Source organism: Corvus cornix, chromosome 2 (assembly GCF_000738735.6).
Source record: "Corvus cornix cornix isolate S_Up_H32 chromosome 2, ASM73873v5, whole genome shotgun sequence".
Classification (NCBI taxonomy): domain Eukaryota; kingdom Metazoa; phylum Chordata; class Aves; order Passeriformes; family Corvidae; genus Corvus; species Corvus cornix.
In genome coordinates this window covers 103,082,789-103,108,781 of record NC_046333.1, presented here as the reverse complement: position 1 = coordinate 103,108,781, position 25,993 = coordinate 103,082,789, and the positions used below count along the sequence as shown (strand labels likewise).

Sequence of the window (25,993 nt, the reverse complement as noted above, 5' to 3'; positions counted from 1 at the left end):
ATTATGCAATCAGTAACATGAACCTTTATTACAAACATGCAAAGTGGGTGTACTTTATTTGTCATTCTCTTTTGAAGCAGTCTGGATTAGCCTTCACTCTTAATTTCTTATCTGTGGTTACTTAACAAGCCCAATTTTGCTGTGGTTATTTCTAACTGAACAGGCAAAAAGTACATTCCATCTATCATCATCTACTGTGGCATTTTCCCTGAGTCTTTTTCCCAATCAGCTCTCTTTGAGATGAAAAGCCTTTACCTTACAAAGTCCTGCACACCAAGACCCACAAGCTCTAGCAGCATTACTATCTATCCTTTAGCATTCTTCACAATTTTGCTGGTTACCCACAGCACCCTTTGTATTAAGCAGTTTTTACTCCAGCACCATGTACTACAATGCCTAGTTTAATACACTTTGTGACCACACAGGTTGACAACTTTGGCTCTCAGATATCAGTCAAGGTCCACAGCTCTGAACATCAAATTCTAAGAATCATAATAATAGTAATAATTTGCATGTATGCAATCTCTATATACTTGTGATAAAGATAAATAAAGACTCTAAGGTACAATGCACTGTGCTGCAGCACACATGAAAAAAGGACTCTAATCTAAAAAAGACTCCAGCTCTGCTTCACTACTGCACCCAGAAATGGATGCTAAATATCAAGAAGTCCACTAGAAACAGAGCCAGAGGAAGTAACCACTTATGCATTCTGTGTTGCAAAACCAGACAGTCTGGGCTTCTGAGTATCTCCCCCATTTCATCCATGTAGAGAGCATGCAAAGAGTCTCTCTCCTGGGTTTGCCAGAAGACACTGTTCCTGATCTTAACCTATCATATCTAACTATTCAGCATAGGGAATATCCCTCTATTGGGACTATTACCTGGAGATCACAGTATTGCTCGTAGCATCAAGAAAGTATCTAAAATACCTTAGAGTAATTCACGTTCATTTGTGTGATGCTGCAACCAAAAGGAATGATATAAAACATAGCAAAAGTGAGCAGCTGCATATTTAATTACACCTGCTCATTGGCATGTGCTGGGGAATCACCCTGGGAAAGGAGCACCTCAAAGGAAATGCGCAAGGACCACCAGCACATTGTATTTGCAGTATGTTAGGTAAGAATGACAGTAAGCTGACAGCTAACGAAGTCGTGGTTTAAAGACCAGTTGCCAACTATGTTACTATAAATCACTAAGGTGGTTAACTCTGAAGACTTATTAGGAATACTTTATCATCATTACTCCAAAAAATTAAAGAGAGAAAAAAGATTTTTTTCCCATCCCTGTCAACCAATTTGGCTGACACGTAAAGACCTACTGGATGTAATGACAGACCTTGTCAAGTTAATGGTATTTGTGGTTTCTCCACTGAAATTACCCATTGCATTCATGTAATTATGAGGATTTTTTAAAATCTCAACATTTATAAAATAGCTTGGACCAATGCCATATCTGACAGGAGTTTACTGCATGAACCTAAAGGCATAAATGGTTCCTATTCCTTGGATCTGCACTGACCTGGCATTTTACTGCTTAATCATAAGCATTAAGCTGAGATAATGGGAGCTACCATTGCTCCATCCATGAAATATTAACTACATGATACCATTTTAATCACAAATTTTCAGAAGGAATGCCCGCAGTAAGTTTTAAGACAAGCTAGATTTCAATGTTCTTAAATCTGTAATATTATCACTTATTGATTTGCACAGAAACCATGTTGCCAGCTGCCCATTGCTGCTATAAACCTGGTTTAGTACCATTACTCAAACACCTAAATGTTAGAATACACACCTCACAATTTTAATGTGAACTATGCACCCACCCAGAATAAGCACTCTAGTAGTAGTGTCTTTTCAAAGACAGCCCTCTTAACAAGGTTTCTCAGTAAACACTGCACAGTCTGTTGTTTTGCTGGTGTTTGTTTTAATGTGATCATGTTGCATTAACACTTTGACACACACAATGAAGATCATGGTTCTCAAAACAAGAGTCCAGTTCTGACATTTGTATAAGACTAATTGCTTTTAACAGCCATGGCCTTTTATCCAGCCTATCATACCTTGCAACCAAATTTAGGAGAGAGTCCCCAGTAATTTTCTTCACAGAGTTCACATTTTTGCCCCTGAGTGTGAGGGGGACAAATGCATTGGCCAGAATCAGCATCACAGTTGTTCTGAGTATGGGCACAGTCACAGGCTGCAAGAGAAATAGGACCAAATGAGTAACTTTACCCACATTTTAGCTACAGAGAAGAAACTACAAGACCACTGATAATCTTACTTTTCTTCTGCATATGTCCATTCTACTAGGAACTCCCTGCCATCCCTAATCACTGAGAAACAAATCATGACCAGAGTGGCATTTCATCTTCTTATTGGAAGCCCCAATATTGTTTCTTGACTTAGCCTATTTGATGTTTTAAAAAGCAGTGCTGCACTTCCACAGGGGGTCAACAAAACCAAGCAAAATTACTTTGGAGTAGAGTACATTTGTAGGAAAACATTTCTTTTATAGAGGACACAAAACGCATCAGGAGGTACTCCAATGCTCTCAAGCAGGTGAAAGGATTAATCTCAGGAATTGCTTATTGAATAATAGGGATGGATAACTATTTTTATAATAACTAACTACTGCAGGATGCACTTGGTTATTTAAGAAACAAAATACTATTCCAGACAAAAAGCAGAATTTCAGGGAACTGGTTTTATTAATTGTTTTAGTAACATTTAGGAAATTTCCAATATTGAAATGGTTAAAGGTACCCAAGGGACCTTTGATTCTTAGTAAAGACAAAGTATATTCATTTTAAAACATTATCCTATCACATAATCTCGCTGCGTATTTCATTTTAATGTACTGTTTGAGGCATGAAAGAAGTGTTTCTGTCTGGCTGGAGAAAAGGTAGGCGTTCCTTTAGCTATTCTGTATTGAAAAGGTCATCTTATAAACATGACAAATTAGGTTTTGATGGCATGTTCTCCTTTTAGATGAACAATTTCTTCCCTATCATGACTAAAACTTGTACATATCCAGGTGATGATGGGATGTATGAAACATATATTTAAGAGTTAAATGAAAAAAATAAGGTCAAAATCTTTAGTAGTAGAAGCTCTTCACTTTCCCAACTGCAGAAAAAAAAATGTTTCGTTCTCTTTGAAGTACTGAAGGGTTTTGTAATAAAGAGACAAAGGAGCTATTGAGGATGTGATATTTCTCTCATGCACCCGTTATGAGTTATTTCAGAGTCACCACCTTTTACAAGGAACCACACAATAAGCAAAGAAATGTTTTGTTCCCCAGCTTATTCAAAGTACTAGTAGACCTTCCGACAGATTCTTCCGTATCATCATCAAAACAACTGACCTTTGCCAGAGTTCAATGTACAATATATTGCTGAAAGAAATTCTAGACAAACTCTGCAAGGATCATGGATTAGAGCTTACGTGTGCAGCCACCATCCTGGAATGCATAAAAGCCATGAGCACAACGATCACACTTCTCTCCAGCCACTCCTGGTACACAGTGACACTGCCCCTGATGATTGCAGTCCTCAGAGACTGAGCCAAACTGACTGCAGTTGCAGGGAACGCAGCCAAGCCCAGTAAGCAGGCCATAATACCCATTCTGTTGGATAAGAAATAAATAGATTTATGTTTCATAAATTTCTGAAAACACTACAATATACACTCTTGTTTTCTCTTGTTTACTCCCCATGATGTCTGACCTGCACGAATCGTGACCAGCAGTGTGTGACTGCTGTGGAAAGACTCCCTGGCCTTATCTCTTCACTGTGCCAGCTATAAGCAATATGCACTCAGGTGAAACCCTCAACCCTGAAATGCTCTCATGGTCCTCCAATCTCACGAGTAAGACACTATGTTTTGAAGTCTGATGTTATTCTAATTTAAAGACTTGCATGAGGTGAGGGTGGGCTGTGCTGGTCATGCACAGATACCTGTGACTATGAATGAAAGCCCAGAATGGAGCAGGTCAGTGACCTCCTGTACGTGTGTATTCAAAGTCATTCAGCTGGGCTGGCACAAACCGGGCACAGATTTCCTGCTGTGGTCTCTGATGCAATTTTACACTTAGCATAGACTGGAAACTGCTGGTTTGTATCACCAGTTAATATCTGCTTGTTCTTGTAACAGGCCTGCCTTTCAGCTGAATCCCTCGTTGGCATTCAGCCATGTTGTATTTATTATCACCAACCACATTTCTTCAGATATTCCCTACTCAGACTTCATTTTACAGAAGCACGGCTCTAAGATCCCTTTAGGTTTGTTAGCAGTGTTTAGTTTGGTTTTTTGACTGCACACTGCCAGCACACTGAACAGCCCTATGCAGGAGGGTGCTAATTCAGTTACACAGCTTCACATCTGCAAGGAGCATATGCAGAGCAATTCTCAACCACAAAAGCCTCCTCAGACACACTTTGGTCTCCCCTCCAGTGACAGATCCCTCTCCCCAAACATATTTACTGCTATAGCTTGTATTTGGGCAAATCAGTATCTATAGATAAAGAGGAAGACAAAAAAATGTATATATTAGCAACAGGTAATATATTTGCTTACCAAGCATTTATCACATCTTTCTCCAACCACATTTGATTTGCAGGAACAGATGCCTGTCTCATGTTGACAAGTACTTGAAAGGGAACCATTCACATGGCAGGCACAGGCTTGTATTCAGACAAAAAGAAACCAAATAAAAAAATTATTCATGCGCATCCATATGCCTTCATTACTATACAGAATTCAAAATCTAGTATACAATGTGTTTCACCCGTTTATATCCCACAGATGCTAATATCCTACAGTAACGCCTGTGCATTTGGACTAAAATAAAAAAAAAACCCCACCTCTGAATAGCTATATTTGAGAAGTTTGTTTTTACCAGCCCTGTATGTGACACTCAGAAGTAAAAAATGTGTACGGAACATCACTGGAGGGACAGTGTTAAGCAAGACAGTAAGTTCCAGGGATACCAAGTGCCGAACCCTAACATAATACATTCCCTTCCCTCAGCCTAACCCAACCCCAGAGTCTTCAACCCACACTTGCCAACTCACAACTTGAAGATTAACTCTTTCAGCAAAGGTGCACGTCCCCATCCATTTTGCACATGAACACCGCAGTTTTGTGTTCTTTAAATGTTGAGAGTAATAATAATAACAACTTACCACGACAGCTTTTGTCAATCACTGCATCCCCATAATACCCATCAGCACACTTTTCACAGTGGTGACCTGCTGTGTTCCCCAGACATTTCAGGCACTGTCCAGTGAAAGGATCACAGTGGCCCTCTTCTTGAGGGTTTACATTGCCATGGCATTCACAAGGAGCACACGATTGTCCAGGCATAAGAGGATTCCCATAGTAGCCATTAGCACACCTGCATCAGAGTTTAAAAACTTTATTAGCTGGAATGTGCTAATGTCGTACACTGTCCCCACTGAAGGGAATTTTTCATATTAAATTTTAATCTAAAGTCTCTCTGTATTACAATGAAAGAAAAAATGAAAAGGAAAATTTTATTAGGAATGTTCTGTACATGAGGTATGAACAATACAAGGAAGATAGGATGACGAACAGCTAATGATGGCAATGATGTAGATATTTTACCCAAAACTAGTGTACATACCTTTCACACTGAGAACCAGTATAGCCTGGAAGACATTTGTCACAGACAATTCCACCTTCTTCACTCAGATGGCAAGTAGGACTGAAACTATCAACAATATTTATGGCAGTTGGTATCAATGCACAGAACCACAAGACTTCTACAAACATTCAATATCCACCCTTTCTTACACCTATCTATATAACCACACAAGTGATTTTTTTTCTAATTTATCAATGCTTGTAATATTCCAGTGTGTCAAAATTAACGTATAATTTTTAAAAACTCTTGGGGTTTTTTTTCCTCTCTAAAAGGAAGATTTTAAAACTTCATAAAAACTTAGCTTTCATTCTAGCAAAGCCGTACAATAGCTATACTGAGTTCCTTTTTTTCAGGTACAACACTTCTGTCCTCATGCTGTTTTCTGAAAAAGCATGGAAGATAACCAATATTTTGGTGCAAAGTTCAAGGACAGGTTGAATTATTACTTTCAACCACCATGCAGAATTGTACCAGTTAACTCAGCCTCTCTTAACCTAGTCTATGTATTTGTCTACCTGGAAAAGCAATGTTTCTATGAGATATACTCAAATGAAGATGAAAAAGAGTCCTTTTCTCTCTCCTTCAGATGTCAAGACTTTTATTTTAATCCCAGTTCCTGGTTTTGCTGAAGATGCAAAAGACAGTCTTGCATAAGAAGCTTACTTGTTTGCAGCAGAACTCAGAGGACAGGCACAGGGCTGGCAGTCCTCAGATGTTCCTTGGGATGGATTTCCATAGAAGCCAGGCACGCACTGATCACAGAAAGGTCCTGTCGTGTTGTGTTGACAAGCCTGTGAGACATGGAAAAAATCTTTGTATTTTCTCTTGATGGTTTTTCAACCCCTGAGGGATTCCTACAGCAATCTGCATGCAGTATGACATCCAAGGAAGCCATTCTTCAAGCCATGAAGAAAAGCCTAGAACTTTGAAAATAACTTTTTTTGAGTTGTAACAATCCTGATTGTTTTTTCCTACATTTTAGAATATACTTTTATTAAACCAGCCACATTACTTATACACATACTTAGATATATGCTGCATATTGCACATATTTACAGTAACAAGCTTATCTAGTTTTTACTGGTGTTTAGCTATTTTATTCCCGTGAACTTCAATTTTCAGAAGAGATCTGAGAGCTAAATTTTCTCTTTAGAAGGTAATGTGCAATTTCCACTGGTGTTAGTCATGGAAGATTCACATGTATCTGAAAAACAGCTATTCACTGCTTAAATTTGTTCTTTTCAGGAACCTGCAGCAAGCGAAGTCAAGATTTTTATCAGCCTGTATATAATGGCATTTTTATATTAGTTCTGCCTCTTCCCCACCTGAAATGATAAACTGAAACAAATTCTTTATTGGAAAACACATTAATGGAGCCCTGAAACATACTCTGAACTAAACAATGAAAACCAACAAAAATAAACACTTGGTACCCATAGCTTGAAATTTATGCATACCATAAACTTGTCTCCCACAGTCAAAATGCTCTCCTAATTTCTAAATAGATGCTTAAAACACAGAACACTTTGAAGGATGACTTACAAAGCAAACACCATGAATGTCACACTCAGTTGCATGCCCATTGCACTTGCAGGGTTGACAAATACCTCCAAAGAGTATTCCATCCACACGGTAGTACCCAGGGAGACAGGACTGAAAAGAAATGAAGGGAGAAAGAGCAGTAGCATTATGTGTGTTTAAAGTACACATCAAAACATTTTCAAAGAGTGCACTTCCGACCACCCACTATCCAACCCATTCACATTGCGGTAACTGAATGCTCTTTCAACCCTATTGATGTCACTGTAGCTCTTTTCTGGTGGTTGTTTTTTACTTGCACTGGATAAAAGGGATAAGAATTAACTCCATAAAACTTTGATTCATCCCTTTGTTCCCTGGAGGCATGAAAGTTAACTTTTGTGTGGTTTAATATGTGAAATTCCTCATTATGGGACAATAGAAAAAGAGATGTTCTACCACCTCTGCAGAATCATTAACAATGCTGGAGCACAAGGTTTCACACTGAAATTATTTGTAAAAATAATTCCTGCTATTCTGCAGGGGGACTATGCCTCTCTAAATCTGCTATTCACAGATACACAAGACACCACCTTGCACAATGCATTTCACCCTTGTGGGTTCTTCCAAAAGCTAGCATTCCTCCCTGCTAAGGTTCCTTATTGCCTCCATAAACTTAATGGTACATAACAGAAATAAACTGAACATGATCCAGATCCAGAAAAAGTGCTATTAATGAGTAAGGTAAGCTCAAAACAGCTTCACAGAGCTTTCACAGATGCTCCCTCTGCAACACTGATATTCTGAAATGCATCATCATTTTTTAGTGCCATGAAAAAGAATTCAAGAAATAAGTTCTAAATCTCACTTAGAGTATCTGAAAGAAAATATCTACAGGATTGTGCCAAGTACAGTAGGCAGCAATTCACCACAGAACATGTATTTTTATGGCAGTGTAATTAAAGGCAGCCTGCCTTTAATACCTAGATCCTTTTCAACAGGAGATAATTTTGCATACATAAAACGCTGTAAGAGATTACCTCACAGGATATTCCTGTGTAACCCTGAGGACATTCACAGAATTCCACGTCTGGTGCTGAAGAAAGATCTATAACATTTGCACTTGCAGTATCCAGGGTCACAGAGTCCAGCCTAGGGTCAAACAGGAAAACAACACATCACTTGTTTCCCCAAACTTTATTTTCAACAGGACAGTTTACTTTTGGGGAGGTAATGCCACTGAGTACTGCTCCCTGGCAGGAAAAACTGAGGAACAGGCACAAATCTCTTCTATAAAAAGTCTGTGATCATACACTAATCACAGCATTTGCAGTCCTGGGAGCAGACATATCCTCCTGCTATTACTGTTACTAGAAGAGACAATCTTCTCAGCCACAGGTAACATTTTTGTAAGAAATCTTTACAAACATTCCATAAAGATGAACACACTATCCCTAAATGAACATAAATTTCACCAGAGTGGTGTGGGTGCACAAAGCAAGTCTGGTATCAGTTCCCATTTTATTGACATGAAATGCTAACAAATGACAGAATATTCACAGAATATTTTGAGTTGGAAGGGATAATCAAGTCCAACTCTTAAGTAAATGGCCCATATAAGGATTTGAATCCATAACCTTGGTGTTAATAGCACCATGCTCTAACTAGGAAATGAGGAAGAAAGGCTGTCAGTGAGTCTTAAGGAAATTAAGTAGGTAAATGATGAAACTGATTCCCTTGAGAGCAATACAACTTTATTCCTGTGTCTTGGAGAACAGGTAAAACAAAGATCTATAAGGTCTGACACAGATAGGGCCAATGCTGGATTGAGACTATGGAATGATCAGCTAATCCATTCCAGTTTAATTTTCCTATTAAGTACTCCCTTAGAGATGAATATCAATAACATCTACAAACAAACATCAAAAGAAATTACAATCAATGTCTTTATTGACAGGTTTTCAACAGTCAGTGATGGATTAACTTGCCACATACCCAAATAAGCATACTGTAGAAAGTTCTGGAGACATTTCTCTCCAAAAAAAGCAGCCATTGTAATAAGGCTTTTATGCAGTTATTACTTTAAAGCAGAAGACAACATTTCTGCTATCAGATATCTTAAAAATCAAATGTCCCTTACCCCACACTTCATATGACTGTGTTTTGGGGACAAAGACTGGTCTTAAGAAAATTCAATAAACAACATTTTTTCTATAAGCTATTAACATTAAACATCAGGAATACTGCCACTAAGAATCATGATTCATATGCAGAAAAATAATAGAAGTATCTAGATTAACTTGAATATTTTATCTTACTTACCTGTACACAGCCTTTTTGGCAATGTTGTAGTTGGCCCTGATTAGAAGATGGGTCACATTTGCCAGAACAGTCATCAACATTTCCCGGTCTATTGCTTTTTTTGTATTGAACTCGATGAAATTCTCTGATACAAATCTCACTGAATTAGAATACTCCTCATATGGCTGTAATGACAAGCCCGCTGCTCTTGTACTCAGAATCTGCCCATTACCCTGAAATTGAAGGACAAGAGAAAACATTTTCCATATTTGTATGTAAATTTTATTAAGCAATAACATTTAGTGTCAAATACACATCCACGTAACACAGAGGAAGAGACAATCAAATTAAATTCCTTGCATTAAGAAAAAGTAAGTAAAAGGTCAACATTTTCTATGGCTTCAAGGAAGACCATAATCTAACTCTCTCTCAGTTCAGAGATTTCAGAATTCTTTTGTAAAAGAATGAACTGAATTGCAAAAATCAAACACCTCTACCAAACAGAATCTCCTCTCTGCTTTGTTCTATTGCTAAGTACATATTAAGAAATAATGGGCCTGGATTCAATATAGAGCCTTACTTTTTAACTGCAACATAAATCTAGAAAAGTAAGCAATCAGCAAGAACACTCACCTGTTTCTTAAGCATAAGTCTTTCCAGTTTATTGCAGCGAGTTTGTAAACACAGCTTTGTACATTTGGTAATAAGCAACTCACCCATATAGACAGAGATTAAATTCTAGGTATTTAGCATTTAAAACTAGTATTGTACACCTACAATTTGAGACAAATGGATCAGAAAACCAGAGAAATTAGTAGTGACAAAATCTTGGTAGTGACTCTTAAGGGACTTAAAACTGACAAAACTACTACTACAGAAATATTATTTTATTTTCTAACCCCTTTATAGATTCCTAATAATGTCTGAACAGTAACAAGCTGAAAAAAAATCCACCTGAATGATGACGTCCACAGTAGACACTATGTCACTGTCCACACTCTCCATTGGAATGTCATAAGATACCGTATACTTCAAGTCTCCACCAAAAGCTGTGAGCTGAAATGACAAAAAACAAAGTTTTAACAACATGATAACCTCCAGCCAATACAAAGAAATTACATGGATCAGTACAATGTCCAAATTATAAGACAGTTGTAGGCTTACAAATACCACTTTACAGGAAAAGTTTAACATGCCATGAGTGTCAGCACAGGGACAAGATGTAGCTTGCTGCTGTGCAGGTGGTGAGAGCTAGCTCAAGGCTCTACAGGTGATTCAGGTAAGTGCCCTCATTCAGTGAAACACTAACAGGACTCTGAACAGATAGCAGAGGTGTACACTATCATCCTAGCCAAGGGGCACAGCATGTTGGACTTCTTCACATTCTGTATTCCACCTTTCAGGGTCCTTAGCCCCACAGCAGCTGCTGACTACTTCAAAGTAAGTTAACCAACAGTTAGACCTATATTAAATGAGTAAGAAATTAGAATTAGTCAGCCCTCTGCAAAAGCTGCTGCTTAATGTTACACTTCTTGCACTTGTTTTCATTTACTGTGTCACTATACTAATAATAAACAAGGCTGCGTGGGCAGAGAGAGTGGACTGAAAATAATTACAGCTAAGGCTGCAAGGTTCCCCTCTGCTCACCACTGGTGAGGTTGCAGCTGGAGTTCTGACTCCAGTTCTGGGCCTCCCAGTACAAGAGAGAGGTGGACATATGGGAAAGAGTCCAGTAAAGGGCCACTAAAATGGTTAAGAGCCTGAAGCATCTTTCATATGAGGAAAGACCAAGAGTAGCAGGACTGTCCAGCCTACAAAAGGCTCAGGGAGATCTTATCAATATATACAAGCACCTTAAGAGAGGGTGCAAAGAGGATGGAGCTGGGCTCTTTTCAGTGGTGCCCAGTGCCAGGAAAAGAGGCAATGACCACTACCTGAAATACTGGAGACTCCTGCTGAACATCAGGAAACACTTATTGTGAGGGTGCCCAAGAAGTGGCACAGGTTGCTGCTCAGAGAGGCTGTGGAGGCTCCATCCTTGCAGATACTCAGAAGTATCTCCCTGGACATGGTACTGGGTAACCTGCTCTAGGTGTCCCTACTTGAGCAGGGAAACTGGGCAAGATGACCCCCAGAGGTGCCTTCCAACCTCAACTATTCTGTGAGTCTGCTGCAAAAAGGAGGACACCCAGAGCTTTAGCTAGTAAACAGGGCAAAAATTACAGACTAGTTGGTTGGAAACAGAAGATGGCCAAGAAGCAGGTAAGAGATTTTAATGGTCCAATCTACTGTTATTGGACAAGGCATGAAGGGTGTAAGTTTCAGGACAGGAACCACGTCTATGGGAAATGTGAGCATAGAAGTCAGTTAACAGTCAAGAGAGATTATACTGTGTCGAAGAAAAGCAGAGAAGGAAGTGGGGAGATGGATGAACTCAAAGAGCAAAAAGAGGGTACTGGGAATGTCTGCACAGGAACATTCTGATTTAAAAAGCAGAGATACAGTGAGAAGTTGGTAATACGGGGTTTATGTGTAATCTTTAATTACAGAAACTATATATTCAGAGCAATAGGTTACAGTTAAGACAGAGAAACTATGAAGGAGATTTGACTTCTTAGCTGAGTACTTACTTTATTTCCTAGATATGCCTCAGGTGCTGACCAGTAATAAGTGTGTTTCAGTACTTTCACAGCCTCAGTGTTGTTAATACTTATTTGATGGGGTCCATCAAATTGGCTTCGCTGAGGCTGCACACTCCTTGCTTTGTACAGATCAGTAACAAGCCATCCAGTCATGTCTGAAATCTACAAGGAAGAGTAATAATTTTATTGGAAGTCAGGCAGCTGTGTCACTGAGAAAACATCCACCTCTTCCTAGATACTCATTCAAAGTGATGGATCTAGAACACTTTCTTTAGCCAAGTCTGACACCCAATATATGCAAATATGCCACTTCTGACTAGGATAGTCTCCACCTCTCTATTAGATAGGAGCAAAAATATAATGAGCGTGATTTTCATCCTTCCAACAAAATTAACATTATACTTATGAGTTCCCTGAGACAGAAACACAGAACTTCAAAGGCTTCAAGGCCTATTGTCCCCATTTATAGACAGGTTTGAGCTGGAGGAAAGCAAAAACTACAGTCCCAGAATAGGGAGCAAGATGAGAGAACTTTGTTCTTCTTACAGAGTTTTACTCAATCATCTTAGAATTTCAGTCAATTTTATGTGTTTTCCTCCCTTTTTATTGGCACACAAAAGAGGAGACCAAAGTCTGGCTAGCTCTGCAAAGATACGTAAGGAATTTGGTGGGAAAAGTGTGGCCCCCCCAAAACCCATAACTCAAGAACCGCCTATTCAGAAGACGGTGATATTTATAAACATTGTTTGCTAAGAAAGAGTAGTGACCATATTGTCAGAGATCCAACAGCCTTGTCCAATAGGTATGAGAGCAAGGAAACAGGTTTGGGTTCATTTCTTCAGCACAAAAAAAAACTTTAACTGAGAAAAAAAATTTGTTTTTCCAGTGCATTATTGCAGCCTCCACTACCCAATGCTTTTGATATTACTGCAAGCCAGCGGGGCCAAAGCCTGCACTGGGATGACTTGCTGACTACCTCAGAGCTGTCCAATGACACTGAAAATCCATTCCTCTGTAAGAAGACACATACCAGAATTTGCAGTTAACTTGGGCACATGTCAAAGAGAAACATAGTACATTTTGCAGCTGTCTGAGGAAAGAATACTAGGTCAGGGACATAACATATAAATACCTGACTGATGGGCCATGTAAGACTGTCACAGACATCAGAAACTCCAAAGCAGAAACACTCTGTGCAGCCCTGAGGATTTCTTTCTTGCAAATTGTAGAATCCTGGTTTACAAAGATCACAGTTTTCACCTTCTACATTTTCCTGTCAAAGGCATATAACATTTGGTTCACATCAGTATTATTATGGTAACAAATATCATGGATTAGGTGGGATTTAGGCATAACAGCATTCAGAAGGTTATAAAAGAAAGCATATTTCAGCACAGCAGGATTATTGAATAAGACTCAGAGCTTAAAACTGAAACTGATTGGAAAAATTCGTCAGAGTTTGCCAGTTCATCAAAATCTAAACAAGCCCTGGCAAAGGTTCTGTCACAGTAAAATTTCTGGGCAATATACACAGACAGGGTTTGAAAAGCTCCTGTCAGCTTGCCAGTCTACTTCTCTTGTAGCTTGACTTTGTAGATTGCTCTGAAGAAAAAATCTCACATTTTCTGAATCCAGATGGATTACCTTTCAGATAGCTCACCAGATAGAATCCAGGAAGTTCGCCCCAGTCTCTTGGAGCTACCACAGCCAGCTTCAAGATAACAGTTTCTCAACCATCTCTCAATATTTACACCGTGACACACACTACTGCTGCCACCTCTTCCTGGAAGAACACCACACATACTTATGATAGCTCACAACTCCTCCTCCAAATATTCTCTGGCTAAGGTCCAAAAACTCCTACTCCAGGAGTAGGTAGAGATACTCCACTCCTTTAGCTCCTTTCAATGGTCTTCTGCCATGCAAATTGGGTAGTAGAGTGTACAGCTACAAACCTCTTTCAATGCAGAATTTACAGGGAAAAAAAAATCCAAAATAGTACACCCAGTATTTTTTTCTTGTAAAATTTGTGCAGCAAATATGTGGCTATTTCTTCAAAAAGTTTAGACAACTGCTGCTGACAAACAAACCAGCAGAGAAAATATTTGATAAATGCCCACAAAGCTGTAATAGCTGATCTCCATGGGTATTTCCACACAGTAAGATGTAGAACACTTCCTATTGCCAGGGTCAAGATTCTCATAATGTCCTAGCTTCATGTTAGAACAAGACCTGGACAGACACCACTCTCCAATCTCAACCTTTGGTTTCCACTATGGGAAAACTCCACTACAAAGGCAAAGAGGACTTTACAGAACACCTCACAAAGTTCCCTGATATATATGGTTAGGACACTAAGACTGCAAGGCATACACCTGCCTTCCTGAGGCCTATACGAGCTCTGCATTGCCATGTGAAATGCAAAGCCTGTGGACCAAATTCTGCTTTCAGAAGCAGTTACCAGGGTGCCTTCACTTCAGCCACAAGAATCCCTCCAGACTGCAAACTTACATCAGATTTGGTCCCATGGAGCAAATTTCAGGCTTACCAGAGAGAAATCTGAGACTTCCAACTGTCTTTTCTTCTGAAACAGTGTTTGGCATGTCAAGTTTACATAAGACCTCTCTAGACAGACAAGTTATGTGTTTTTGTAAGCAAAGTACACTCTGTGTTTGCAAAGCATAATAAAAACTTATGATCTCCAGTTCTGATTCAAAGATTGAGGATGGTTGCTTCTCTTTGTTCGTATGCAAACCTGAGGAAAATATCAGGCAAAGTGCCCCCTGAGATAATGAGATCTTAAAATCTTGGATTTTTACAGAAATAGTATTTGTACGCTCTTTTCAGCTTTTTTATTTCTCAGTCTTCGGGATGCATTTGGATCACACATTTCACTGTCTGTAACATTATATAGACAGAAATTATTTATTTCTTAATGAAAAAAAATCTTACCCAATGACTAGACCACAAGAGCTGTGTTTCAGGAAGGATCAAATATCACAAAATGTACCATATAAAAAAGAATAGCTTTTTCTACTGTGGTCACAGAGTCTGCAAAGGCTTAGAAATCCTGTCCCCTTCATTTGATATCTGGAGCACACGGCTTTTCTCCTTTCATCTTCATAGGTGGTCTGCTGACTGGTAATACTCTTTGTGATCTGGCCTAAAAATTCTGTATGCCAGGCTCATGCCCACAGCAGCACTGAAAAAAGGCAGTTTCTAGTCCAGTTTATACCAAAATTTTCACTAGTTAGCTGCACTGGCTGATGCAGTGTTACCCTAGCTCAGAATCAGGCATGTATCTCCTTTTTCGTATTTAAACTGGCGACTGGAGAAATTTCATCTTCCCAGACCTGTTATTTATGTAGGTTTGATATTTTGGATCAGATAAATTATGCAAAAGGACTAAATTTTCAGAAGAATTGTCAAACAAACCATGTTATCTTTGGCTCCTGTTCACTATCATATTTGGCAACAAATACATAAACTACTAGCTAACATTTGGTTCAGAAAATTAAGTAACTTCTTTAAATATTAACACAGTTTAGTAATAAAACTCAGTGGAATCTACAGCTGCAAGGCATTTTAAGAGGTTTGGATATTTACCAAAAAATAAAATGCTGCAAAACTGCTCTCTTTTAAAACATTTTTATGGTTTATATTTTGTAATTGAATAATTAAATCGTATTTCATACATATGTCTATTGCAAGTGTTCCAATAGTTCTTTCCAAATGCCTGCTGTTTCTCCACACAAAACAGCTGTATTAAACACAACATTTGTTTAAAAGCAAATCAGTGGCTTTGAAGAGAAATATCAGCTCATTCCTAAAACCAAATCCAGCTAGGCATACTCACTCTCTGTGACTGGCTCACACATGTTCAGGTTTAATTTCATTTTAACGTCAGTCAGGCCCACTATTACAGAAAATGTCGTATCAGTAACATACGGAAGTACTCAGCATAAATTACTGTATTTTTCAGTACAGAGAATAATTAGTAGTTTTAAGTTCTAGGTTGTCAGGTGTACACTGTTAATTCTTATAAAGGAAGGGATTTCCCCAGTTAATGAAGTAATTTCACTATTAAAAAGGTGTTTATAAACCAATGCATAGACTCAATTTTGAACAAAAATGGCAGTTTAGTACTCACTTTGCAAAGACAAGGTTCTGTGCATGGATCTTCATTAATGCTACCAATCAGGCTGCAGTTACAGCGCAGGCAGTTTGGGTAGCCCCGATACCCAAATGCACAACGATCACATTTTTCTCCTGCATAACCTTCTCTGCACTGACACTGGCCTGGCCGAGTCACTTGAAGAGCAAAAGTAGAGAAAAAAAAGAAAAATCAGAGCAGGCAATAGGCTGGATTCAGGATGTCCAAATAATTTAGCATTCCTTTTTTATTACACTCCATGTTATATTCCACACAGATACTTGGCATAAGGTCAGTCTCACCACCTATTTTTCATGTTTGAAGTACCAGATGCACAGAAACTGCAGCAAAATGGATTTTGTGACAGCTCTAACAGCATTCACAAACAACAGTGCTAGATCTCAACACCTCACATCGTTTTACACAGTAAGAGCCCACAATCCCCACAGGAGAACACATTCAGGGACCTGACATACCTTAAAACCATAGAACTATGTAACACTTCAGCCTCACCTTCCCAAAGATTTACCAGTGTTTTGAAGCAGTACCTAAAAGGCAGCCATTCACAGGTAGACAGCATTGCCTCAAACTTCACCAACCACAAATCCAGCCACAGTTGAAGTTTAGGGAAAAGGCACTTCCTGCTCCCTTACCGCGCTGCAAGTCAGAATGATGCTCATCTTTAACACAAACAGAACTCAGAGAGCCAAATGGGTCACAGCCACAGGGATAGCATGGGTGATCCTCATAGGGAGAAACCTATAAGATAAAAGTTCTCTGTCAAATTCTCAAGTTATTACCTGGGAAAAGTAAAGTTACATATGTCTCCTGTCTTCAGTCACCAAAACTAAAACAAATAAACACTGGAAAAATGTAATACGGGGCAATAGATAAAGGGACTAGTCTAGCTTTAGCAAGCAGAAGGATCAGGGGATTACAGCCTTGTGAAAACTTAAATGTGGGAACAAAAGTTGATCTTCAATAGCACAAAGATGCAGTAACTGCTAATGGCTGGAAGCTGAAGTCTGACACATGCAGCATAAATAGACATTTTTTTAAAGTAACAGCAATTAACCACTGTGAAGGTTTGCCAAAAGATATGGAAATGTTTAAGACAAGAGTGGATGCTTTTTGGCGAAGATATTCTGGTTCAAAGAGGAAGGAAATTTAAGAAATCCTTGGCTCTGTGTTCAGTGGAAGGACAGCTTATCTATTAATAAGACTCATTCTGACTTCATGATCTACAAATCTTTGAAATATAAGGCAATGCAAATCATATGGCAAGACTTTTATTTTTTTGCAGGGAAAATTGTCCTTTAAGGTGCTTGAGCTGTAAAGCAATGGTCAGTAATGACCTCTAGATACACATTTAATGGCTATGAGTTGATCGAAGACCTTTCTTCAATGCTTCTTACAGCAACTGTAAGACAGTCTCTGACTCCAATTTACTTCTTTGGATGAGCTGTACCTGCTGTCTAGCCATACTCCTATGGACTCACTCTTGGTCTCTGCACCAATTCATGACAGATTTTTAAAGCATGGGTTTTTTAAAATATGCATGAGCCTACCAAAGTAAGACCATGTGGAGTAGAAATTTAGTTCAGAAAATCTCATTATTCAGAGACCTCTAACACTGCAGTTATATGCAATGTTAAGTTATATAAGTTCATAGGTTTAACTCTGTCAGCCATATTTTAACAAATGTCTTGTAGAGTTTATGGCTTTTTTCCAAAGAGTGACACTAGAAAGTACACTCAGAGAGGACAAGTTCTACAACGGTCATACCAAGAAGAGCATTTGTTGCAACATCTCATCAGCCAAAGATTCTGATCTTTGAGCCAGGTCCCTTAACACTGGTTGAAATGGGCTGATACAGGATGGTACACAATTTTGGCACTTTGAATACAGTGAAACTTTTACTATTGGCACTTTTTAGAGCTTTACCCACAGGAGAAATGGGTTTCATATCAGAACATGTACATTTCCACACTAGGATATTAAGTTTCATCTTTACTTATAATTTTCTTCTCCAACAACTTGACCTGCCCTCCCACACAACTGAACAAGCATTTTGTTTTTTTCTGAAAGTTTTGGTGTCATGCCATTTACAAAAAACCCCTCTGTATTCTTAGATATTCTGCAGCTGATAATAAACCAATATATTAATCACAATCAGCTGAAATAGACGTGATATAATGTTGTAATTCACCAAAACATTAGAATGATATTTACTAAATCTTACTTTGTGTGGTCTAAAATATCCATCAGCACACATTTCACAGTTGATCCCAGTAGTATGTTGAGTACAGTTTAAACACACACCACCTCCTATATACTGGCCGTGAATATCCATGCTCCTTTTCTGATCTGCAATACTCTGGTTGTAATAACAATCTTCTGCTTTGTTATGACAGTTGCATTCTGAGAAGGAACGGAAAAGACATCAATTTTTTTCTTATTTACACTGTGTAACATTTCCTATAACTCTGACATTTTTCAAAGTTGAAAATGTAAGTACAAGAGACTATCAATTGACCTCAAAAGTGTGCTTTTTCCCTTTAACCATGCCATGTGTTTCATTGGATTTAATACACTATATATCTTAGCAAGCAAACAAATTTCAAAACCACTGTTATCACTTTAACAGCATCATTTTTATCGGTATTCTGTATAACCTACTAAGACAACCTTGTCAGGACTGTTGTCGACAGTAATGTGTGCAATTAGCAATAACTCTTCCTTCTTTTTCTGTCCCCTGCATTACAGAAGAAAAGTTGCCTAATTCTTCTCTTATTTGTATTATAGACAAAATCGGAGAAGCCAACACAGAAGCACTTAAGTATAAATTTTATTTAGTTTAGAGGATACTTCAGTCCAAACTGTCATAAACAACTACCTTCCAAAGAGTCACATTATGACTTGTGCAAAGACTTCAATTAAACTACTTTTCCATCCAGAACTTTAAATTTTATCTAAAAGTTCTTAATTGTCTGCAGCTTGTGCTGTCCATTAGTAATGTGAAGTGAGAAAATGCACCAACTAGCCCTAGAAGCACAGTCAGCCATAGTGGCACAGCCTAAGTCAATCTATCAGACAATCTGAAGTGTAATTGGCCAATAAGGAGCTTCTTTCAAAACATTTGTTATCAGAACAAAGTTCTTCATCTGACAAAATTTATGATCAATCTGTGAAATTTGCATTTCAAGTAGCGAACCAAATGATTGATGCCAATCTGCTAGTTTCTACAGAAGTACAGTAAATCCCAAGTCCCTTTGAAAAAGAGACTCTGGAAGCTCTACTACGACTCCACTAGCCACAAAGTCACACTGAACAGATTATTTAAAACCATCTTAACAGTTATGATTTGAAGTAGGTTCTCCACCTTTGAACAATCCCATGAAGACAGTTAATAGTTTGTGGAATTTCAGGGCAATTAGTACAGATCTTTATGAAAGCAACCTCAAACAAGAAAATAGTAAGACGTCATGAAACTATTTAAATGCCTGTGCATACTTACTCTCACATTTGTTCCCAGCAGAAAGGGTTCCTGGTCTCCATGGTTTCTGGTGGTAGCCTGGACAGCACTTGTTACAGCTCTCTCCACACGTGTTGTGTTCACACTGGCATTGCAATTTCTGAGAATAAAAGATTCACTTTCTTGAAATATTTTTTAATGGATAGTTTAATCAATTTTGCCAAAAGTCTGCCCAGTATCAGCCTTACTCCAAAAAATGGCATGACTCACAAATACCCTACAATTACAATGGACTGCTCCACCATGGTACGTCAGCTACTGGGGAATAGCCTTTCCAGAAGAGGAGGGGCAAATCTCCTGTGCTGCAAGACCAACTATGTCTTGTACCCCTTGAATTGTTTAAATTCAATGCCAAAGAAGAAGAGTTTACTTCAAGAAAGTTGCACTACAAAATCCAGATATGCTTGCTCTGAAAAAAAAAATAGTAAAAAATTTGTACACATCATAAGATCTCTTTTAGCTTCCTCTTTCTCACTCTCCTTAGGGATTTTTTTTATTTGAATAGGAAAAGTTGTTTTCCTATTAATAATTATCAAATTATCAAATAATTATCAAATAATTATCATTATCAAATAATGAGATGAAGAATACCTTTGTGATTTCATCCAGAGGGCAGCTTCGAGCATGGCCGTAACAAATACACATGCCACCAACAGAGATGTCCTTTATTGAATAGTAGTACTACAAATAAACAAAGTTGAGAACGGTATGAATAAAAGACATTTACGTGTATTTACGTCTTCCTGCCCTACTCTGCAAAATAAAATACCAGCATTCAAGTACTCTGTGACTTGAAAAATAAAAGAAATACTCAAAAATATTTGCCATTTGGGGAAACCTTCAATTTTTGCATTTTTTATTTTTCCCACATTTTTCCTTATTGGTATGAAACAGTGACTTTTAACTTTTAAGTAAGTATGTAAAATACCTCAGCTTCAGGAAAGACCACCAAATGTGACCTCAGTCAAAATGTACTCGCAAAAAAAAATAAAAATCCTTTTTTCACTTTACAAGAATCCATAAAACATAAGAAATTGCCATATTTTAGTGTCGGTCTGGGGACTAAGAGTACGCTTCCTTAAAATGGGAACTCTCCCTCCCTTAAAACCACTTTGCACACTGACTTCCAGACTAGATCTTTCCTCTACTGTGTAGCCAGTCAAATATTCTATCCAAACTCTTAGTTTAAAAAGTGTGGATACAGGAGAATACTATCCATTAATATTGCCAGGTGGTGAGCAAAAACAACATAAATAAGGAAAGGATTTAATTTTCAAGGCAAAGAAGAGGCAGGAAATGACCATCTGGGTTCAGTTACAGCTGCAATATCAACATGGTTGGCCTGTTTGTATCCTGGGAAGTATGTACTACAGGGGAATGAAAAAGAAATTCTTTTTGAGGATACTTCTAAGGGAATAGTTCAAGGCTCTCAGACCTAGCAACACTAATGTCAGCTGGTTCAGGAAGAGGAGGTAGCCCTGGGTGGTCAGACATGCTGACTCCTGGACTGTTATTTCTTTGAAGGCTCTTGGAGTTGGAGGAAACTATCTTCTTTGATTTCATACTTTTTTTTTTAATGGTTTTAAATTTCTTATGTTCAGTAATTTGGGAGGATTTTTAATGTTATGGGCTTGAACTACAAAAACCATTCAGGGACTTGTCATGAACAGTAAGTCCTTAACTACAAAGAAGGAGGTTCAGGCTGAGAAAGGAGGACAAAAGCAGAATTTAATTTCTCACTGCATTGCCTGTATCATCTCCTTTGTCTTATTTTCTGACAGTGTACGGCTCACGGCAGCTGTGTGCAGCTTGAAGTTGAATGAGAGACCAGGGATAATCAAATGGTACAGACAGAAATAAATAAAAGGAACACAGAAATAAAGGTGCTGTTGAACACTCAGAATCTGAATTGGCCATTTTTCAAGACTACATACAGGAAACAAAACGTAATTGGTATCAACAACCGTAGCAAAGTCTTCAAAGCCAACAAAAACAGCATCCAGAAAGCTGGAAGTCATCATCTTTGTTGTAGCTTGTTGCACAGCAAAGTGAGACTCAAGGTGATACATCAGGATTTGGGAACCCTGGCCAATATGTGTCGTTTTTCATGCAAAACTGCACTAAGCAATGGTAGATGGAGAAGTACTAAGCCCTGGATTGCACACTGTGTATGTTACAAAACCAGTGGCAATGCTCATCCTCCAAATTCTTGTTTGCCAGCTGTATGTTTGCGTGCTTCCATGTCGAACCTTTCTTTTTGGGGTGTATGTCTTGATATGCCTACACTATCAATAGATCTAAATATCAACCAGTCTGCCTTATGGGAACATTTCGCCTGCTCAGGCTGTCCATTTCCCTACTGCCAGCAAGGCACAGCTGGTGCAGCTGTCCAATACTCTGGTCTTGCAGTCTCCATGCTAGCAATTCCCCTGTCAGACAGAAAATGCAAACCATCCAGATTTTATACTTTAAAATGCTGCAGTTGAATGGCCACCTCCATGATCAAGATAAGGGTGGGGTTGTCTTGAAAGTACCCACCAATCCCTGACCAAGTTCCTTTCTGCCTTCTGTACTCAGCCATCCAGACAACGCAAGGATTGCCTGTATCACAGAAGCCACAAACTGCAAGAATCCTGTTGCTGCACAAGGAAGAGTTGCCTGCAGATGTTATTCAGGAAAAAGAGCTACAAAGGAAAGGAAGGAGGAAACACTTTTCATGTTCCCCTGTCCTCATCAGAAAGCCTACCCTTATAGAAGAACTTAAACCCCTCTGAAGTATTAGCCTATGAGTCTTGGGCAAATTAAGGTGGTCAAAATGGCAAGATACAAAGCAGAAATCCTGCAGAACTGTTAGTGAAGGTAGACTTCCAATATTGAATTTATGTGAGAATCTGAAGAAATCAGCCTAAGTGCTTGGGGCCTCAGTTTCCCCAGTTTCAATATCAAATCTGGAAATTAGTTAATACTGTCAGAATTCTACACAAACATTAATTTATGGGCTCTAAAACAATTGATTATAACAGCCTTTAAAAAATGAAGAAAATTCTTATAAGACATGAAAACTCACAATAGCTATGTTTTCAAATAATTATGTTTATGAACCACAGCATTGGGTCCCAAAATCCATGACACACCACAAAAGGTACTGCAGTGGCATCAAGAGCAACCTCAAGTGGCATTTCCATCAGCCAAACCATATTTTGATGATAAAGCATTACAAACACTGTTCCTAGCATAAATCATTTACACAAACAAACAAAAATAAAAACAATCTCAAAAAGCTTTTCCTCAAAGTTCTTTATGACAAGATATTGTTGTTAGTGGTGTCAAAGGGAAGGCAAAAATTATTTAACAACTTATCAAAGCCACTCTGTGAATGGCAAGAATTAAGTACTTCCTCTTTCTCAAATAGGTCAGAATAGACTCTCCCATCAAGCTATAATCAAGCTATACTGAATACCATTTATGAACAATCAGCTTACCCTTCTGGTAACAATGGGGTCTAGCTCCTTAGGATCATTATGGCTGAGAGTCATGAGGTCAGCATTCAGAGTTCTAATACGCTGCAGTCGCAGGCGAATGTATCGTGCAGAAGTAAATTCCAACAGCTTCTCTGAAGGATCATCAGCGCTAGGCCTGCCATTGATCAGTGAAGTGTGAATCTAGAAAGAAAGGCTGGCTTAATCACAAACGGATCTGTGATTCATTTACCACAACAAACATCAGTCTGAGAATCAAAACCACAGAACTTAAGCTTGTTTCCCAATAACTCGGGATGGTCACATGTTAAACTACCTGGAGTTCCTTTTATTTCCCCACTGTCTACATGTAGGTAAAATTCCTGCTTCCTGACTCACACTGCTCTGAAACCACCATTATCAGCTCATCACAGTCCCAAATCTCCTGGGCTTTTGTGGAGATAGCATAAGGAGAAAAACCAAGGTAAAGTACCAAGTGAATCCCTAGTTCCTGCAGTCTTCCTCTCCCCCATTGAGATGGAATACATAACTCTGGCCATAAGCCCGGTTTTGTCCTTACAGATTTCTTCTCCATAAATAGAAAGATCTTATTACAAAGCATAATCTGGTCTACGCTCTCAATCTGGGGTCATTAATCCTACACCTAGCAGTGACAGGCCTGCACAATCAGCAAGGAGTACTCAGTGATAAGAGAACGCAGTGGGAAGCCACAACACAGATGACAACTGAAAGCAAGGCACTGCCATCACAAATCCATTCCTTTGACCTACACCTTCCTTGCACAATTCCAGTTGGCCTCACTAAAACGACTTTTGGTATCAAGCTGCACAGCTTTTTCTGGCAACAGCCCCTTCCTTCTTTCCAAAACTACTTAGGAACACACAAGGATATAGTCTCCTATGACCATACAGTTCCTGCTCCATTTTATGTAAGAAACAGAAAATAAGACCCTACCCTACAGGCAGCAAACAAATGTTCCAACAGTTCACCTGGTGTCCATAACAAACAAAGGGTCATGTTTTGGGTTTGTCACCTGCATTTCAGAGTGCATGACATATTCTCATTTATGAAGGGCAATTTTGTCTCATATACTACTCTTCAATGTATAGTTTCAACTTTGTCCAGTACTGTCAAATTGTTCCCCTGAAAATACTCCTACATGTTAAAGATTTTTTAATTATTATGTTAAAAAAATCTTAATTCTGTAGTGGAGATAGGGGCTCCCTAGAGAGTAACTGTGTTATTTAAAAAACAGACCAACAGAGGCTTGTAATAGAGGTCCCATTCCCAAAATTATAATTTTGACATTTATTGGTTAGCACCCTTCCTTCTTAATATTCTAACATACTGTGTTCAAAGATTTCCACTTTTCTAATAGCCCATCCATTTTCCAACTGCAGAGTAACAGTTATTAAAACCAAAACATTTTCCAGGTCTGATCCTGCAAATTAGCACCACCTTATATAACACTCAGCTCTCACAGAAATACAGAGAATTCTTCTAGTCCATTTCCTATGCTAAAGCAAGATTTACTAGAGTTTTGTTAAATGTTTGACCAATCTGTTTCCAAATACCAGTGTTGGTGCTTACTTTACACTTCTCCAAGGCAATGTATTCCAGGCCTTTCCAGCTTTATTGTTAGAAATGCTCCTAATCTCTAAACCATGTTTTCTGTTCTTAGATCCTGTCACAGACATGCAGAAGAGATTTTTCCTCCTCGTACCAATGTTTTATGCAGCTGAAGACTGAACATGCCCACCACATCTCAGACTGTTCTCTTGAGGCAAATTGGTTGTGACATATGCATTCAGAAGTCATGTTTTCTGCTGGGAATTACAAAGCAGACCTGTTGGTCAAATATTCAAGTATCACTGCCCTCCTTTTGCTGAAAAAATTTTAACACAAATGTACTCAACTATAGACAAACACAATTTCAGCATGGAGCACCACATCCTACTGTCATTCACGTTTCAGTACTGACGTAGAATTTGCTGGGCTCACTGCAACCCTTTGATTTCCTCAACAAAGAGAGGAGGACCCAGCCACGGCACTGGAATTTCTAACTGTTTGCTTTTTATCACCAGAGATTTAAAGACCCAGAAAAGCCTGTCACAACCAGTTGGCCTTACCTCCCATGTGTCACATGCCACTTCATTTAACAGTCTTTCCTGCCTAATATATACTCTCACTACTCATAAGTAGTGCCTTCAAGTAATGACATGAGTCACTTTTTTACTCTAAAGTTAAAAGCTTGAACAGTAGGAATTCTACTGTCTAGAAATTCTACTAGTAGAAATTCTGTAATACACTTAAATTTTTATAGAGACTGTAGAGGAATCTTTCCAAGCAGAAAAAGAGAGAAACAGTAGGGATATTGACTAAGATACTAAAGAAGAAATATCATGATTCTCCTTGCACACTGCTAAATTTGGCTGATACATTGCTTATATAAGCTTATACACCCTGATATTTCTGTATTATATTTTTTTAGCTTACTTGTCCTTCAGAATTCAAGACCATTTTCAAACTGCGCCTTAAGCCATGCAATTCACCATGAGTCCTAAATTGATTATGTAAATTGCCAGAAGCAGATCTTCAAGCAGTATATAAATCAGGCAAACAAAAGAACTTGCAGTCAAGCACCTGTATCTCTTCAAACCTGTGAAAAATCTAGCAGCTAAACTGGCAAAAT

At 38.5% G+C, this 25,993-nt stretch overlaps 1 protein-coding gene across 1 annotated transcript in view; it reads right to left on the bottom strand.

Moving 5' to 3' along the window:
- The window catches only part of LAMA1 (laminin subunit alpha 1), a 100,207-nt gene that overhangs the window by 42,658 nt on the left and 31,556 nt on the right, over window positions 1-25,993 (bottom strand). Inside the window, exons 5-22 of the mRNA XM_039572269.1 lie at window positions 23,305-23,484; window positions 20,414-20,503; window positions 19,805-19,922; window positions 18,530-18,708; window positions 16,941-17,046; window positions 16,285-16,445; window positions 13,267-13,407; window positions 12,123-12,296; window positions 10,447-10,548; window positions 9,514-9,725; window positions 8,232-8,343; window positions 7,216-7,326; window positions 6,337-6,464; window positions 5,653-5,739; window positions 5,192-5,403; window positions 4,584-4,690; window positions 3,453-3,633; window positions 2,069-2,205 (exon numbers count right to left, since the gene is read on the bottom strand). Of these exons, the coding sequence (XP_039428203.1) occupies window positions 2,069-2,205; window positions 3,453-3,633; window positions 4,584-4,690; window positions 5,192-5,403; window positions 5,653-5,739; window positions 6,337-6,464; window positions 7,216-7,326; window positions 8,232-8,343; window positions 9,514-9,725; window positions 10,447-10,548; window positions 12,123-12,296; window positions 13,267-13,407; window positions 16,285-16,445; window positions 16,941-17,046; window positions 18,530-18,708; window positions 19,805-19,922; window positions 20,414-20,503; window positions 23,305-23,484 (2,538 nt within the window). The remainder of the gene's footprint in view (window positions 1-2,068; window positions 2,206-3,452; window positions 3,634-4,583; window positions 4,691-5,191; window positions 5,404-5,652; window positions 5,740-6,336; window positions 6,465-7,215; window positions 7,327-8,231; window positions 8,344-9,513; window positions 9,726-10,446; window positions 10,549-12,122; window positions 12,297-13,266; window positions 13,408-16,284; window positions 16,446-16,940; window positions 17,047-18,529; window positions 18,709-19,804; window positions 19,923-20,413; window positions 20,504-23,304; window positions 23,485-25,993) is intronic.